The following is a 17379-nucleotide window of genomic DNA, read 5'->3' on the forward strand; positions in this document are numbered from 1 at the left end:
AACTCCTCGATTTGTTTCTTCAGGTTCTCCAGCTCCAGCTGAGAGACTCCTCACCCCTCCATTTTCTTCATTAGGCCTTCTCATTGGCTGATTGGGTGTTTGACTTATAGGTTAACGATGTTTCTTGGAAGTCAGCCCTACCGGTCATCGCCTAGCTCACGTCAGCTGGGAAAGGAATTTGTAAATCGATACTCATGCTACTGTTCAACTCTCTTCACACCAACTGGTCGACTATAGTCCTCGCCACCCTAAGTTGAGGCAGCCAAAGGCCGCACTAGATATACGCCGTGCGGCCTTGGGCTGCCTCAACTTAGGGTGGCGAGGACTATAAGTGTAATGTAAACAGAGTATCTGCTTAGATGAGCACCGTGGGTACGGGGTTAATCCCCTTTCTTACAATGTAAATCTATGTTGTAAACTTCTTGACATACGAGAAATACTTTAAGGACAATTTATATAAGGCGTACGCTCATTCTTCCCGTATTGGGGGCCTAAGACATTGAAAAAGGCTGTGCTGGTAAAAGCGACCAGAATACACAGTAAGACCGAAGACCCTAGTTGTTGCCGCACATAAAAATTATACTGGATATATAGCAGGTATGGATACAAAAATCATGGATGCTCAAACAGTGTCTTGCACAGCAGATCATTTTTGAGAATGCCAGAGGTCTTGGCACAGATGTGCTGAATGTCTGGCCCAAAGCCCAAACGCACATGGCGAGTCAATAAGAATCTGGGAAATAGTCAATATCCAGAGAATTTTGTTAATGCCAACAATTTTTAACTTATTCTTGGTGGAATCAACCATTATCTTTGGTCAAGTCTTAGCTAAGACATCATTAAGAGACTGAGACGGTGGTGTCATCCTGTAATTCAACTACTAGGAGGTCACGAGTTGTGGATGTACTGTGGATGTGATACTTCGTGGTTTGAATTAACGCCCTTACTACGACTATCCGCAGTACATCCTGATAATTAGACCAATTTTTTTATACCAAGGAAAAATGTGGTTCGGATTCTACTATAAACTGTAGGTCCCTATATAGTTTCCATTAGCCCAAAGTATGGGCTATAATTGACAGCTGTGTCTAAGGAATATGTCAGCCTTAGTCACTAACAAGGATACAAAATCGTGCCACTCATCTCCATGCATACTGGTACTTGGCTTAAAATACCTACTTTGTATGGTTGCCATTTCAAATTAAAGTATTAAAAGCCTAAGGCAAAATTACTCATAATCATAGAGGGAAGCAACTTTCCACAAACAGATTTATATCATCAGCGAACTAAGGGATCTTGATAACTCTCTTGATGCCTTTAAAGAATATGTACAACTAAAAATATCTGTAAATTTCTTTTGATGTTTTCATGATAAATATGCAATGCAATACAACAAAGTAACTTTTGAACATTAAAAATAGCTGTTAACAACAAATTTTTCGATAAAACTCTTTACAAAAATCTGAAGGGCAGGTCCAGAATTGATGGCCTCTCAAGTCCGTAAATTGCATCTGTGATGTTGTTTAGTAAGTTCAACCATCAACGCTAAATGATTATCATAGTTAACTTAACTTATCCAATCAATAGTGTTATTAATACTTATGAAGTCAAACGGAACGGGGTGAAGCCCGTGGATAACATCTAGCTGTCTAGTTGATATAAAACACGTTTTTGAAAATAATTCGATTGATGCTTTAAAAGCAAATGTTAGGCATTTATTTTATGAGTTATTTAACTTTTCATACAACAGATCTATGGAACATAACAATAAATTATTCTCTTTAGCGCTCCTTTAGCGAAGCACGGGTATGGCGGCTAGCTATAGTACGCTCTATTTCGCCAGTATTACACAAGTTCAGAATACATTTAATTGTTTGATGTAATAATTAAGTCAATAGCCCAAAAGTAAACACATCCGATTTATTGTGCATCCTATGTTCAATTGTGTTTTGGATTTTGTCACATAACCTGAAAACCAGTCAAACGGTTACATGGAAATTGTGGGGGAAATTTCGCTCTACAAGTGCCTGATGCATCCCTGCATTTATCCCACTGAGCTAGATTTATCCAACAGTGTTGTCATATTGAGGGAGTAACACTAAATTCAGGGGCGTAATCTCGCTGGATAAAATTAAAAGTCTGCAGCAACCCCTATTTCAAATTTTAAAGGGAGCTCTGTCTGGAGCTCCGTTTTTATATATTCTACTACTGTATTTAACTTATGGATTTTATTTTGTACCTTTCATATGTGTTATATTTAGCTAATAATCTTAACATATAAAAGTAAAAGCCCTCACTCAAAAGTAATTGCCCTCACTCAATTATTCATTACTAATCCAACTTCCAGACTAGCTAGAACGTTGAAATTTGGTGTACTGATTCTTCAGGCATTAAATAGGAAAACTAAGTAGTTTTTATCCTGATCTGACTTTTGGGTTCCACCCAAGTGGTTCTGGAGTTTCCTTAACCTTATAAGTATCTATATTATTAAAAGACTTTGTTGGATTTTGTGTGCAGCAAACTGACCCGGATAAGTTTGAATGTTTATAGGCATATTGGGTATCTATATATTAAATATAGATACCCAATATATTTAATAGGCAAACACGAATTTTGTGACGTATCCGTTTTGAAGCTGCTATGCATCCGATCACCACGTAGATAAATGCTTTCCATTGACCTACCTTTATTGATTGGCATATCACTGACAAATGATCACTATAATGTATCTCAAAACATATATAAGACCTAGAATAATAAAATTTTGGATTGGGACGACAATCCATGTATATGTAGATGTACAATGTTGGGGGTTTTGCAAAGTTCTAAATTCAAGGGTGGTTTAGGGGATTAAATCTATTTAAGAAGAAATTCGAGTACCGGTATGCAAGATATTATATTTTGGTCTGTAACTTATAAGCTACAATGCTTGGATCTTAAATCTTATGGAAGATCGGTAGTGTAGAATTAAATTATCCACAACTTTTGTATTTCAAGAGTGTTTTTCTATCTCAAACATATTTCGAGTAAAATAGGGTTACATTCAAATAAACTGTGAAAATTTGCTTGTTCCGCCACCTAAAAACTAGTCAGTGTCCGTACGTTTAACCATATGATTACCAATCTTTTATTTTATTAAATAGCATGATTTATTATATAATAATAATGCATAAATCAATAAAAGCTGTTAAAAACCTATCAAGTGTACTATCGCAAATATAGCTACCGACATTATTACATTTTAGGAGCTTGCTCCCGTAAACATTTGAAATCTTATATTCTAAAGCTTCAATTCAGTATAGGTTGTTATCATTAACCGGAACTGCTACACAATTTGTTGTAAAACGGTGATAGTTTTCGTTAAACGTTAATAGAGTCAATCTTCTAATATTTAAAAATAAATTTAACCGATTTTCATGATTGAGGTCTCAAATTGAAGGTGTGCACAGATTTCACTCTAAGCATCAGCATATACATTGTTCTACTGTATTACTCGTCCAAAAAACATATATTTAACTTTTTCGAATTCTTACTTCAATTTAAGATGCATTTCACCAGTTATAATTATATAATCCTACATATTTTGGTCTAAGAACCTTCAGTGAAATGCCGGCTTTCCATTTAAGCTATTAATTAGTTATCCAAATCGGACGGACTACAAGCAATAATTGCAATGTGAACAACCAACATATAGATTATTTTTTTATAAGGGTTTTCTATGATTAAAAATCAATAGGTCCACTATTGTTTATGTTTTTTTCATGTTTTTGACGCAAAATAGTAAGTTAATTAAAGGTTTTAATTTGAGCTATTTATCGTTTGAATCAGTTAAGATCAAGATACTCAATAAAAATTTATAAATTTGATTATTGCTCGAATATGATTTTCATTTCAACGTTGTAGAGTAGCATGGGCCCTCTAGTAATTATTAAATGTACAGAAGGGACAACAAAATTCAAGAATAATATCAAATCAAGAGCATGCCGAGACAGTAACGGGGAACATTATATATACAGTATATCACTAAATAAATTAATGTTTTTGTGTTACTTTTAATCCTACTTTAGACTATCTGAAATACTTTTCAATAAAGTTAGAGAAAACTAACTGTACCATTGGAAAATTTGGCTTGGAGTATGATAATGAATGAAAGGAGATATGAATACTTTGGTATTTTTGGTAAAAACATCATTCAGTTGTTCCATTTCGGTAGTTCCGTTCCGTAGCGAAGTCAGTGACAACTTCAGCAGGCTTATAGTAAAGAATAAAAGACGAAAAAGTATGTCGGGCGATGCCAACGGCAACAGCTAGTTAATTAATAAAATCTGACCCGTTAATACTGTAGATTTAGTTACAAGAGAAAGTAGCCTAGCAGTGACCCAGGGGCATGGAGAGAAACAGGTTCGCAAGATGATGGACTTAAGTTCTAACTAGATATTTTATACATATAATTTCCTTCGGCATTTATACTGCCTACTTTGTAGCCGTAAATATCGGAATTACGCACATTACCCTTGTATGGGAATGTTTATTGCTCCAGACTTTTGGGTTGGCAGCACTGTTCACCCCATAACAACTACTCCCTCCCCCAGAAACCTTGCAGCCAATGAGAGCAGTCGATGCCCCCACCACAAGAGCAAGAGGGCGTTCATTACCTCACCAAATTGAAAAGTAACCAACCTGACCGATTTCAATATCGGGCAGGTAGGTCCCTTCACCAGTTTGAAAGGTTACCTACTTGAAGGGATCCCCTATGAGCCAAGCGTATGAATTGTTTTTTAATTCAGGAATAAAGACGGCTCACTTACACTACAGATAATTTAGCTACACGTCACGCGGTTTGCAGCGCATCGTTGCAGGCGTTTATGGTAAACCAATAGAGTAAGTACTAAGTAAAAGTAAAGATTCAACAAATACGTATATTTGTATTTTCAGTTTATCTGTCCATTTTGTAACAAACTTAATTGTTCACAGTACAATGCTTAATGAACAATTACCAGCTGATGTTTGTCTTATCTGGATCGTACAAGTGTGTATTATACAGACTGTCCCAAAAGTTCCGGACCGGTTTAATATTTTCTAAACGACTACAGATAAATCAATAAGATTTGGTACATCAACACCACACCTAAAAATATACTTTTTTAAGGAAATATCGAATTTCTGTCACATCATGGGGACGTCCTGCAAGGAGTCAGAAGGGAATCTTAAATAGAAGCATAGGTTGACATGTACATCAAATCAAAGGTCTTTACTAGCAGAATATAATGCTGCAAATTTGAGCTCAAACGGACAACCAAGTCAAGAATGACAGTGGTTCAAAGATTCATTTAATTTGCATTTGGGGGACAGCCCTAGGAATCGGAAAAAAATTGTTAACTTAAGCATAGGTCGATATGCACATCAAATTAAAGGTCTTCACTAGTAGATTACGATGCCGTAAATTCAAGCTCAAAAGAACGCCTGAGTAAAAAATGGCAGTCGTTCAAAGATTCAAAATGGGAGGTTTAAGAAATCTTTGAACGGCCGCCATTTTGTAACGGGTTGTCCTTTTGAGGCGCGGTTTCCGGCATTGAACTCTGCTAGCTAAGCTCTTTAAACTGATGTGCATATTGACCTATGCTTCTATTTTAAGATTTCCTTCTGACTCCGTGTGGGACGTCCCCATGATATGACAGAAAATTGATAGTTCCTTAAAAAAGTAGATTTTTAAGTGTGGTGTTGATGTGCAAAATATTATTGATTTATCTGTTGTCGTTTAGAAAATATTAAACCGGTCCGGGACTTTTGGGACAGTCTGTATAACCTGATACTACTCAAAATGTGTTTGATTCTATAACGTTTCATTTAACTTAACATAAAAATCACGCTCCATCCTTTTTAAAAACTATTCAGTCCAAAAATGTAATAAATCTGCTTGCACGTAGGCCTATATATTTATTTCGTGATGATAAATAATTTAGGTGATGCCATACAGCACTTATGTAGGCAGTCGCAGCAATCGATGCCGGGCATAGCGCCTAGAGTGTCACGAACGCAAACCGCGCAACGTGTAGCTGAATGAGCTGTAGCACTGTAGTGAGCCATCTAATATTTTACCACAGGCTCGTGGCTCATAGTCAGTGTGATCTGTAGAGTAAGTAAACCTTCCTACCGTAGTTTAAATATAAGACACGAGGCTCATAGGCACTATGATCTGTATAGTAAGTGAACCCTCTTCATTTATTTTATATGTTCGATGTAGTGCAAGTGAACCTTCTATTATATATACTGTTTCTAATATTATTTACAAAGCTCGTATAGACTATGATCTGTAGAGTAAGTGAGCTGTCCCCAAAGCTGCGCGCGCACTACGGCGGCACGGCACGGACGGGTGGGCGGTACGGCAATTTTTAAAAGTTAATAACATTGATTGTCATATGAGTGCGCCCACTACGGCGGTACGGCCGGCAACGGACGTTCGGCAGCTTCCGCCGTTTGTTAAAAAGTCCGGGAGACAGAAATCTAGGACATTTCCGAGCTGCCGTGACGCCCGTACCGCCCGTACCGCCCGTACCGACCGGGAGCACTGCACACCGACCGGGCGGGCGGCACGGGACATCCGCCATTCTCAACTGATCTCTGTCAAAGTAGCAGTGTTTTCGTGTGTTGCAAACATAGATTTTAGTAAGTTGAATTTTCTCGTTGAGAAATACCCGAAACTGTACAACATGCGATATCCGGAATATTTTAATAACGTCCGGCGTGACAATATATGGGCATAAATATGATCTATTATGAAACAATCAGGTAAGTTTTACACATAATCCTTCTACAAGATCAGGAAACAGGGTGTGGAACTCTCCAAAACTTAATCTTTTCTTGTTTATGTGGTGTATCTCAAATCTTTGCTTGCACCTTCTTGTCTCCTCTTCCTCTGCTAAAATTAAACCTACTATCACCACTTTATCTACATCCATCTTTACTCACAATTTTTAGCTCACAGACTGTAAACTGTCCTAAATGGCGGATGTGCGGATGTCCCGTCCCGCCCGTCCGTGCCGTGCCGCGCCGTAGTGCGCGCGTAGCTCAAGTCAATTATTATGCTAGATGTTTCTTTTGTATGCACCTTTGCCAATAGTCAATGATAAGATTAATAAAGAATTATATATTAATTTATCATTATATTATTTAAAAAAATACCGCTCATTGCATTATTCTATGCTAGAATAAAAGTCGATTTACTTGGTGACTAGATATCGGATGCGTCATCAACGACCAATAGCAGCCGACTAGGTTCCTTCTCGTTTTCGGTTCTTCTGATTATCGTTTTGTTCTGCCGCCCCTCCCTGTTCGTTCTCTCTCGTTCTCGTTCTCGCCCATCTCCATCACATCCACATCGCATCACATCGTCATCGCCATTTTGCGATACCTAGTGACTGACTAGTGAGTGCGGTCGTGCCGCGTTCATTGCGATAGTTCGGATATATATGCTCGATAGTGATTGATAAAAGTATTATTTGAAATCGAAATCGGATTGATCTAAACTGTAAGCGGGTAATCATTAGTTTGAAAAATTCATGATTAATAATTTAGCTGTTTTTATCAATCGATGTAGGCTAAATATTTTAAATTAGGCTATTCTGATTCTCTACTTTAGAAATAACTTACGAGTGCTTTTGGTGGAAGCCAAGCATGTCTCAGTCATAGTTAACTTAATCTTAGTGTTGTTTTTATCCAGGCTAGGGCAGTATATAGGGTAGGTTCTTAGGCAGATTATATTATAACACACGATTAATATTCAAAGAGTAATAAGTTTTCTAACTTAAGTTAGGTCTAACTTACTATATTGATGAGTTAACTTAACTTGCCTAAAATGCTCCAAATTTAGGAATCAAGAATTTTTCTTCATTGTAGGCCTAGGCTTTTGAAAACAAGTCTAAATTTGTATGAACTTGTTTGTATGTAGCCTATAACTAACTTAAGTTAACTCACAACGTACATTGGCCTTTCACTAATTTTTGCCTTCCATAGGCTTAACTTACTTAATGGACCGTATTGTTAACAAATAGGCCTAAGTTAACTTAACTTATGTTTTCTCCAGACTGTTTTTGTACAAATCAAACACTGGTGAAAAACTTCAAACTAGGCCTAAGTTAAATAACTTAGGCTAGGGGCAGCCTACGATTTCTAAAATGCTTGCAAATAACTTAAGTTAAGTCACTACTACTTTTCTACATTGACCTAGTCTCTAAAGGCACTTAACTTAAGTTATAATAGTTGTACACGAGCTTTGAAATTCCTTTGTAACTTAACTTAGTAGAATTCTGCCAGCTAAATCTCAGTCACTTGGTCACACAATACTTGAGCGCCTCGTCTTCATTAAAACTCTGTGCTGTTAAATAACTTATCCAAGTCTTGCCTCAGGTAACTTTACCTTGAAATAGTTGCGGTACATTGTAGATGCATGTAATCTGCCCCATAAACTTGCCTGCTCTGCCGGCCTCGTGTAAGTTACGCGGCGTAAAAGCAAGGTCTGGACTGTAGACCTACTGTAGGGAAAATCTTGCATTTCAATGATTGAAGGTAATTCTATGTTCAAGTTGCTGTTTAAAGTTGGATATTGTTGTGCAAGTACAAAATTGTACAAAAATGCCAACTTGTAAGTTCAGCTAACTTAACTTATTTTTAGGCTAATTTTGTTTGTCAGAACTTTGTGCTAATTTATTATGTTGTTTAGTGATGTGTCTAAACCAAATCTTAAAACCATCGTACAGCCATTCCGTCTCAAACTGAAGTGTGACAGGCCCGATGCTGACCGAATACAATTGAAGCTACACGAAGATTACGCAGTCGGAACACTGGTCGGATCATATGCGGTAGCAGACAGACAGACCGCAGACAGGACATGTCGGACTGTGTATGGGGGTCTTCATGGCTGCGATTATCCTCTCCCTCAGATCTCCAATGTCACAAATTTTCTTAGAGTACACAGTGTTCTTAAAAACAATCTAGTGGAGTCATATCTGGGCTTCTGGTTGGCCATGTGATCGGCCCGCATCATCCCATAGTCCCCCCTAGTCGGCCGCCAGGCCACCTACTAGCCCAGTCAACCTGTGTCGTAAAACACCGGTTGAAGGAAAAAATTAGTAACAAGCTGATTTTTTTCCCATCGACTACTACCATTTAGAGAAGTGTTCAGCCAAAAGTCCCCACCCCTACCCCCCTTGCTTCCCCCCCTACGCCCCCTAAACATATAAAGTGCAAGGGTTTTTGTAAATAACGTTTTTCTCGATTGTTAAATGACATATTGAATTGCAATTAGTTTTACTGTCTTTGTTATAAAATTTCCTACAATCCTGTTCAGTTAACTTTCGTCGTAGCTCTTACAGTTTGTTCGTTACCTATTTATATAAAAATGTAAATATTTATATATTTTTGAACATATAATTTTATTTTTGTCGCATCAACTTTTTTTGCTGACGTTTTATGAAAATATGTTTTTTTACAAAAGTTGTAGCTGCTTTCATTGGCTTTAAAATGATGTATAATAGTACTTACTTTAATGAGAATCCTGCAAGATTCAGCCGGTGTAATGTAGTTTGCGTACTCAATCAGTGATCCAAGTGTGGCTGGCGCGGTGTTGCAATACTATGATTGTTGTAATATGGAGAGGGTTTTTTTTTTTAACTTAAGGTACACTATTGCATTATCTCCATACCCCACCGCAGAAAACCTGCGACTAAGCAAATTTTCATTTACCTGGCTGGATATTTACTAAAACATTCCCTTAAAATCGTCAAAACTATTTCCTGATCAGATTATTTTAATGAATAATTAGGTTTGCTGCTACACAGCCAAGTTATTGAAGAATGTTCTTTATTTATTGAAACCTTAATACTACTAGTAGCTTTTTATGAAATAAATAAATTTGATTAAAATATCTATAAACAAGCAAACTACAACGGTTTTTTTATTCTCCAAAAGAATAAAATGGAAATTTTAAATTTAAATTTGTATGAATTATCTCCGTAACCGTTATAATAAAAAATATTTATTTTTTTAAGCTCTACAAAATGGTTTGGATAGAAACTGTAATATTTTGTGGTTTTAGGTGGGAAATGCGAATAACCAACTTTTACCCCATAAAAACTCCCATAAACCCCTATTCCCATAGTCCGATCATGCTGGTTCGCAAACTCGTTCGAATAAAAGTAAATTGATACGTTTGTACCAAATTTCATCAAGAAATCGGATCTTTTTTGCTTGAGTTATCATCCTAACGGACTCTTATGTATATATAATCTTAAATTTTACATTTTATTTATGAATTTGAACGGCGGAGGGTGTTTTCGGCCTCTGAGGGCCTCAAAACAAAAAAATAAATCGGGCCCGGGTCTAGGTCTTATTATAAGACCTACGGTAATAGCTTATTCCCTATATGAGGAATTTGCTAAAAAAAAAACAACCAAAACAAAACCCATACAGTTAGTTAATAAAATTTATTCCTATCCTTTGTATTTTTTAAAAAGCATGATATGTACGTAATAATTTGATAGGATGTTATTTTTGAACAATATAATTCCATTATCATGATTTGAAGTTAAGAATTACTCATACATCGAATTGCAATTTTTTCCTTACAACTTCTTTCCCCCCTGATCTTATATTTTCAACACTGGGGTAAGACGAGTCATCATACACTCTGTTTTTAATTTCTTGTCTTATCAAAGCCGCAGCTGTAGAAAATATTCTCTTAATCTTATCATCGTTATGCCTTTTATTTTAAGAGTACCAAGTTTCAGAGAAAATCTTGTCCACCCTATCTATTAAACAAACTATGGAGGATTTATTTTTATGTTTGTAGTCTTTCACCAAGTTATTTAGTAATAATGTTTTGAAGTACTTCGTTTCATAAACCTGGTCTCTGCCTGATATATTTTTCATCAATTGCAAAAGGTTAGGAATACTATGCTGGCAATCATCATTTTCCTCAATGAAGTCGCAAACTTTTATGAATGATTCTTTTAATAAATCGTTAACTGGTCTACCACGACCTGCACACGTATTGGGTGATTGAATGGGTTGTTTCAAAAACCTAGTATAATAAGGCAAAACAAATCCTTCTAGCCTGGACCTAACCTAATCACCTATTTTTTCATATTTTAAATACATTTACTTATAGTTTGTTTGGTAGTTGAATTACAAAGTATGAACTAAATCGACTGCTTTCCTATTGTTTTTTGGTGTCTTAAAATTTTAAAAATCAAGAAAAATACAATAATGGGTAGAAACATCGTGCACGAGTGCGGTAACGGACCATCTATGGAGCGCCACATAAAAATAGTGCACACCATGCATTCACGGTTGATATATAACGCCACCATAAAGTACACGTTTCAATATATCATTTTAAAGCTGATAGCAGCTACAATTTTGTTTAAAAAATACTTTCATAAAATGACGGCTCTAAAAGTTTTGCAAAAAAATGAAATTACAACTCCATAAAGTATTAATCTTTACATTATTCTACGAATAACAAACAAACGGTAACAGTTACAACGATATTTAACTGGGCATGATTGTAGGAAGTATTATAACAAAAGGAGACTAAAAAAATTGCAGTTCGATATATGTTACATTTTTACTTTAAATCATGACAATGCAATTATTATGTTCAAAGATAGCATCCTTTAAAAATATTACAAACATAAAAATGATTACATGCTTTTTAAATAATAAACTATTGAAATACATTTTATTAACTGTAAATGGGGTTTGCTTTGATTGTTTTTTAGAGATAATTCAATAGTGTACCCTAAGGGAAAACCCCTCTACATAACAACAATGACAATATTGCAACGCCGCGTCAGCCCCACCTAGATCAAACACTATAACTGAGACTGAGTACACATACTGCATTACGCCGGCTGAATCTCACAGAATTCTCATTTTAAAGTAAGTACTATTATACATAATTTTAAAGCTAATGAAAGCAGCTACAACTTTTGTAAAACATATTTTCATAATAAAACGTCAGCAAAAAAAGTTAAGGCGATAAAAATAAAATTATCTGTTCAAAACTATATAAATATTTACATCTATCTATATATTAATAGGCAAGCATATTTCTTTAAAACCTTTTTTCTCAGCTCGTGTGCATCGTAGGGAAAATCTACGCATACCGTTAGAAAGCTATTTTCCTGTAGGTGTGCAGAATCCCTTTATAAATTTAAATAGGCTCAAAGATAAGCGCAAAAAATGAGTTTAAAAATTTAAAAAAATTTACATGGATCTTATGCGTTGCCATGCTGGTGACGAAATAACAACGAAATATAAACAGAAAATCAAAACAAATGGAAGAAACTCCAATCACATGTTTTATTTACAGTGTGGGGTGAAACATTAACATAAGTGAGTACATTACATATTTTTGGTCGAGTTTCGACCACTGGACATTACTCGTATATATTAATAGGCAAGCATGTTTCTTTAAAACCTTTTTTCTCAGCTCGTGTGCATCGTAGGGAAAATCTACGCATACTGTTAGAAAGCTATTTTCCTGTAGGTGTGCAGAATCCCTTTATAAATTAAAATAGGCTCAAAAATAAGCACAAAAAATGAATTTAAAATTTTTAAAAATTTAACGGATATTATGAGTTGCCATGCTGGTGACGAAATAACAACGAAATATAAACAGAAAATCAAAACAAATGGAAGAAACTCCAATCACATGTTCTATTCAAAGTGTGGAATGAAAATAAAGAAGTCTGTACATTAAATATTTTTGGTCGAGTTTCGACCACTGGACGACCTCTAGTTTTTATATAAATAACGAACAAACGGTAAGAGCTACGACAAAAGTTAACAGAACAGGATTGTAGGAAATTTTATAGCAAAGACAATAAAACTAATTGCAATTCAATACGTTGTTAAACAATCGAGAAAAACGTGATTTACGAAACCCTTGCACTTTATATGTTTAGGCGGGGGGGGGGGGGAGGGGGGGGGAAAGCAAGGGGGGTAGGGGTGGGGACTTTTGGCTGAACACTTCTCTAAATGGTAGTAGTCGATGGAGAAAAAATCAGCTTGTTACTAATTTTTTCCACCTAAAAACACAGGTTGACTGGACTATACCTCCTCCCTGCATGTGCGGGTCAAGGTCATGCAGGGATGCCAACTGCCAACCTAATATCCTCGCTATAAAACTTAACAATGATATAGCAAACACAATTATGAAAAACGCATGCTTTGTTGAAGTTCCGTTAATTATGATTTTTTGAAACCAAGGAGTTCTTTTATAAACACCCTTTAGTACCTATGATAGGCTAAATTTAAATATTTTCTTCGACCGGGCGTCGTGAATATGCGACACTACAAAAGGCTCTCAAAACTATAAAAACAATGTATTGCAAAGTAAATTATCACAGTTCAACATGTTTTTGCCCGTGGTCTGCATGTACTGTTAACCAAGTGACACGACGCGGTCTAAATGTGTAATATTAAAATGTATAACTCGGTCCGTGGTAATGACCACAGCTTCTTACATGTGGGGCTCAGTAGCAAACGTGTTAAAATATAGGGTTAAAAATTAAAATATGTTAGGCCTACATCCCTGATAATTTAGGCTGCTTTAAGTTTACTCCGGCTTAAGTGTAACTAAAGTAAGTTTTGGAAACAATATTTTTAGAATCAAATGTAGGTAAGTTTAGGCCTGTCCTAACTTTGGTTGGAACCGTGCCCATAATTTCTTATCTAACATGACTCATTTTAAATATCCCAAACCATTACATTGAACCATTGTTTGGTTTTGGATGGAAAGGAATCCTCCTCCTCCAATTGTCTATAACTTATATTTACGTAAGCGAATCGTACCTCATGAAATATTTTGGGGTAGGAAAAAGGTAGCATGGCTTTTGAGCATTCATTTTAAATTTAAGGTTCAAGGACCTGGTTAAATATCAAAAGTGTCAAAAATTACCCCTGCTCTGCCCCACAGGCCGTTAAAGGACCCAGTTATTTTCTAATGGAAGTACAGCTACAGTGCTGTTTTAAACATATAAGCTGTTTTAAATATACCAGCTGATGTAAACATTGTGTACAGTATTTGTATATTTTTGATTCTAGTGTTCTGTGTTTAGAATGGTAATGCAGTGTTAAAATGTATCGAGTTAAGGGAAGATCGCGACTACCAAGGAGGGTATTTAGGAATGGTGCACAGCATAGGGAATGGTTAAGGACAAATTAGCAATTGTTAAGGGCAGCAATTGCTGCTATGGCCTCCTAGTTGTAATTATTATTAAAATTGAAATCTTTATAAAATGGAATATAAATGAAACATTAATTGAGACTTTATTTTTATTCTAGATACAGACAACTGATCCAAAGAACTATGGCCCCTAAAAGGACATCAATAGTGTGGAAATTCTTTAATAAAAATTCCAATGATTTGGCCATGTGTATTCTGTGTAAAAAGGAAATCAGACATAACAGCTCTACAACCAACTTGAGGGACCATTTACACAGGAAGCACCCAGAATGTTTATCTTTGAAGCTACAAGATGATGGGACTGAAATTGTTGTAATAAATCCTAATGCATCAGTAAATGCATCAATGGGTTCTATAGATGTGGCAGGTAAAAATTTATTATTTTACTTAGTTTGGATTATATTGTTGTTATCAACAATATTATGTTAACCATGGGTGTCCATCTAACGTTTCTATTTAAGGATGTGTCCAGGGGGGGGGGTGGGATAAACCATCTAGTTTAAAGGGTGGTCCTAGAGGTACTGGCAGAAAATGATTAAAATTTGGATAAAAATATTTTGTCTTTTGAAATCTAAATTTGCTTTGTCAATTTATATTTGTTAACCCTCCGAGTGTCCCTAGTTTTGCCGAGTGTCCATAGTTTAGGCCTTAATGTCCGCCTATTTTTGGCGCATTTGCAAGGTTTAATTAAAACCGATCTGAGAAGCTTAAAACAATGTTAATTCTACTGTTCTATATACCATTTTGTTTGGAAAATCATGGGCTTCAATATCATACATAAAACCTAAGGAATATTTGTTTCAAAAATTTTTTTTTAAGTAAAAATAAAAATTATTTTGGAAAAATTGAAAAAAAAATAAGTTCGCGCTCAATGAAATTGTATAAATTTTAGGCCTATAAATATTTGAAAATAGCCACTTTGTTCTAAATTTTATGAGGATTACAAATATATAACAATATAAGGAAGTAGATTTGCAAATAAATAAGTTATGGGCAAAAAACAGATTTCAGTACATAGCGTTTAGCTAAGAATGCATAGCCTAACCATAGCTAGGAATCTGGCTGATAATTTACATCAATATCACTACCTACTTCTTCAGGATCATCAACCAGCCCTTCAAAATCACTTAAATCTTCTTATAATGCACCACGTATATCACTACTTTTGATTTTTAACACTAAAACAATGATAAACGTAATAAAACACATCAATCATCGGTGCGAGGTTAACCAAGCTGATTACAAATACGCACGTCAGCTGTCTGCTACAATTACGATCGGCTCGAGAAAAAAAAGCGCTTAGAGACAGACCTCGGGAGAAAGCTTAGAATCTGACAAATAAAACGATACCTAACTCGATCCAGTTCAATCCGATTTTGTCAGTCATAGAGCCTTCGCCGTAAACAGTGTTTGTGAGTCGAAAAATCTACACAAAACACTACACAAAGTGTGTTATGTGTCAAAAAATCGACACATAACACTCGGAGGGTTAATGTTACTTTGTTTGAAAAAATTTAATGCTGTTTAGGCTTACTTGTACTATTATGGAAGACCAAACTAATGTATTTTTTTTACTAATATTGGCTCAAGCCAACATTGACAAAAAAATTGTTACTATAGCCTATTCAGTTTAGTAGGCCTAACGGCCTAACGTAACATGGCAAATCTTAATTAGGCCTATTCAGATATCCATATTATTTACCGATTAGAATGATCTGCATTAATTAAAAAAAACACCTGGACTAACTTAAGCTACTACTATTTAAAAATAAATTAAGAGTTTAAAATTCTTTATTGTTTGAACTGATAGACTAACTTTGTTTTCAAATAGGCTAAGCTTAGTTTAATATTTGTTAAAGTTAGACTAGTTTAATAAATGTAAATAAATGTTTTAAATGCAAGTTATGGGGTGTGTTCATTGTTAGATGAAATATGACTTAGGTTTTAGCAAATTTCCCATGTAGGGAATAAGCTATTACCGTAGGTCTCATGGTAAGACCTGGACCCGGGACCGATGTGCTTTTTAGTTTTGAGGTCCCCAGAGGCTAAAAACACCATTCGTTTAAATTTATAGATGTGTCCGTTAGCACGATAAACGAGCAAAAATGATCCGATTTTAATTAAATTTGGTGTAAATGTGTAGGCCACAACCTACACCAGCAAGATCAGAGTATGGGAACGGGGGTTTATGGGTTAAAAAAGGATTTTTCTCATTTTTACACTAAAAACATAATATTTTGTAATTTTCTTTCCAAACCGTGTTGTAGAGCTCTAAGAACAAATCATTTAGTATATTAAAGCGTTGACATGTGCTTAAATTTTAAGAAGAAAATTCCAAAAAAACTGTAAATTAAATTCCTATGTTAGGTCTATTCTTATGGAGAATTAGTAAACTGTTGTACAGTAGACTCCCTCTTATCCGGACACCTCGGGACGGAGGCCAGTCCGGATAATGGGTTTTCCAGTTAAACCGATGTCCCCAAAAACTCATTTAAACAGACCGTATAAAATGCATACAGTATTTGACTTAAATTTAGGAGGGCAGTGTTTTTAGACACGTGGTCACTGATCTTTCCCACGAGAACGGTCGTTTCAGTACCGCCCACTTCCTGCCCATCTAGGACCGATGTGCTGATAAAGATTGTCCGGATAAAGAGATGTCACTTCTACCGAGTCTAGTCCGGTTAAAACGATGTACGGTTAAAAGGTGTCCGGATAAGAGGGAGTCTACTGTAGTTTGCTTGTTTATAAACATATCTGAGTCAAATTTAGAACATTTATTTATTTCATGTTAGGCCTATACTATATAATTTAACTATAAAAACAATTAATTACCTTCCATGTAGCAGCAAACCTAGGTAGGCCTATTCGTTTAACTAATGTTATTTGAATACGTATTAAAAATATGACATTTTAAAATTTCATTTTTTTTTTAAAGGAGATATTTTAGTAAGGCAAATGGAAATTGACTTATTCTGCAGGTTTACTGTGGCGGGGGTATTAAATCTCCAATCCACATCAGTTTTGTATATCAGGTTGATTGCTCTTCCTAGTTCTGTACAGTTTCTTACAGTAGGACTAGTTCAGAATTATTTTTAAAGTAGTTCTATAAAACCAGAGTAGGCTTGACT

The 17379-nt window shown here is 35.5% G+C and overlaps 1 protein-coding gene across 4 annotated transcripts in view; it reads left to right on the forward strand.

Moving 5' to 3' along the window:
* Positions 1–7389: 7389 nt before the first annotated feature.
* The window catches only part of LOC129005295 (E3 SUMO-protein ligase ZBED1-like), a 58162-nt gene continuing 48172 nt past the window's right edge, over positions 7390–17379 (forward strand). The window contains exons 1-2 of one of the 4 annotated variants that reach the window (XM_054434151.1): positions 7390–7536; positions 14347–14615. In XM_054434151.1, coding sequence (XP_054290126.1) covers positions 14372–14615 — 244 coding nt within the window. In that variant the 5' untranslated portion in view covers positions 7390–7536; positions 14347–14371. Of the gene's footprint in view, positions 7537–7642; positions 7739–11871; positions 11938–14346; positions 14616–17379 lie in introns of those variants that run through there. The other 3 variants (XM_054434149.1, XM_054434150.1, XM_054434152.1) reach the window with 3 other exon arrangements.

The sequence above is a fragment of the Macrosteles quadrilineatus genome, unplaced genomic scaffold, assembly GCF_028750875.1.
Source record: "Macrosteles quadrilineatus isolate MER2022 unplaced genomic scaffold, UCM_ALF_1.0 Scaffold_19__1_contigs__length_3004403, whole genome shotgun sequence".
Classification (NCBI taxonomy): domain Eukaryota; kingdom Metazoa; phylum Arthropoda; class Insecta; order Hemiptera; family Cicadellidae; genus Macrosteles; species Macrosteles quadrilineatus.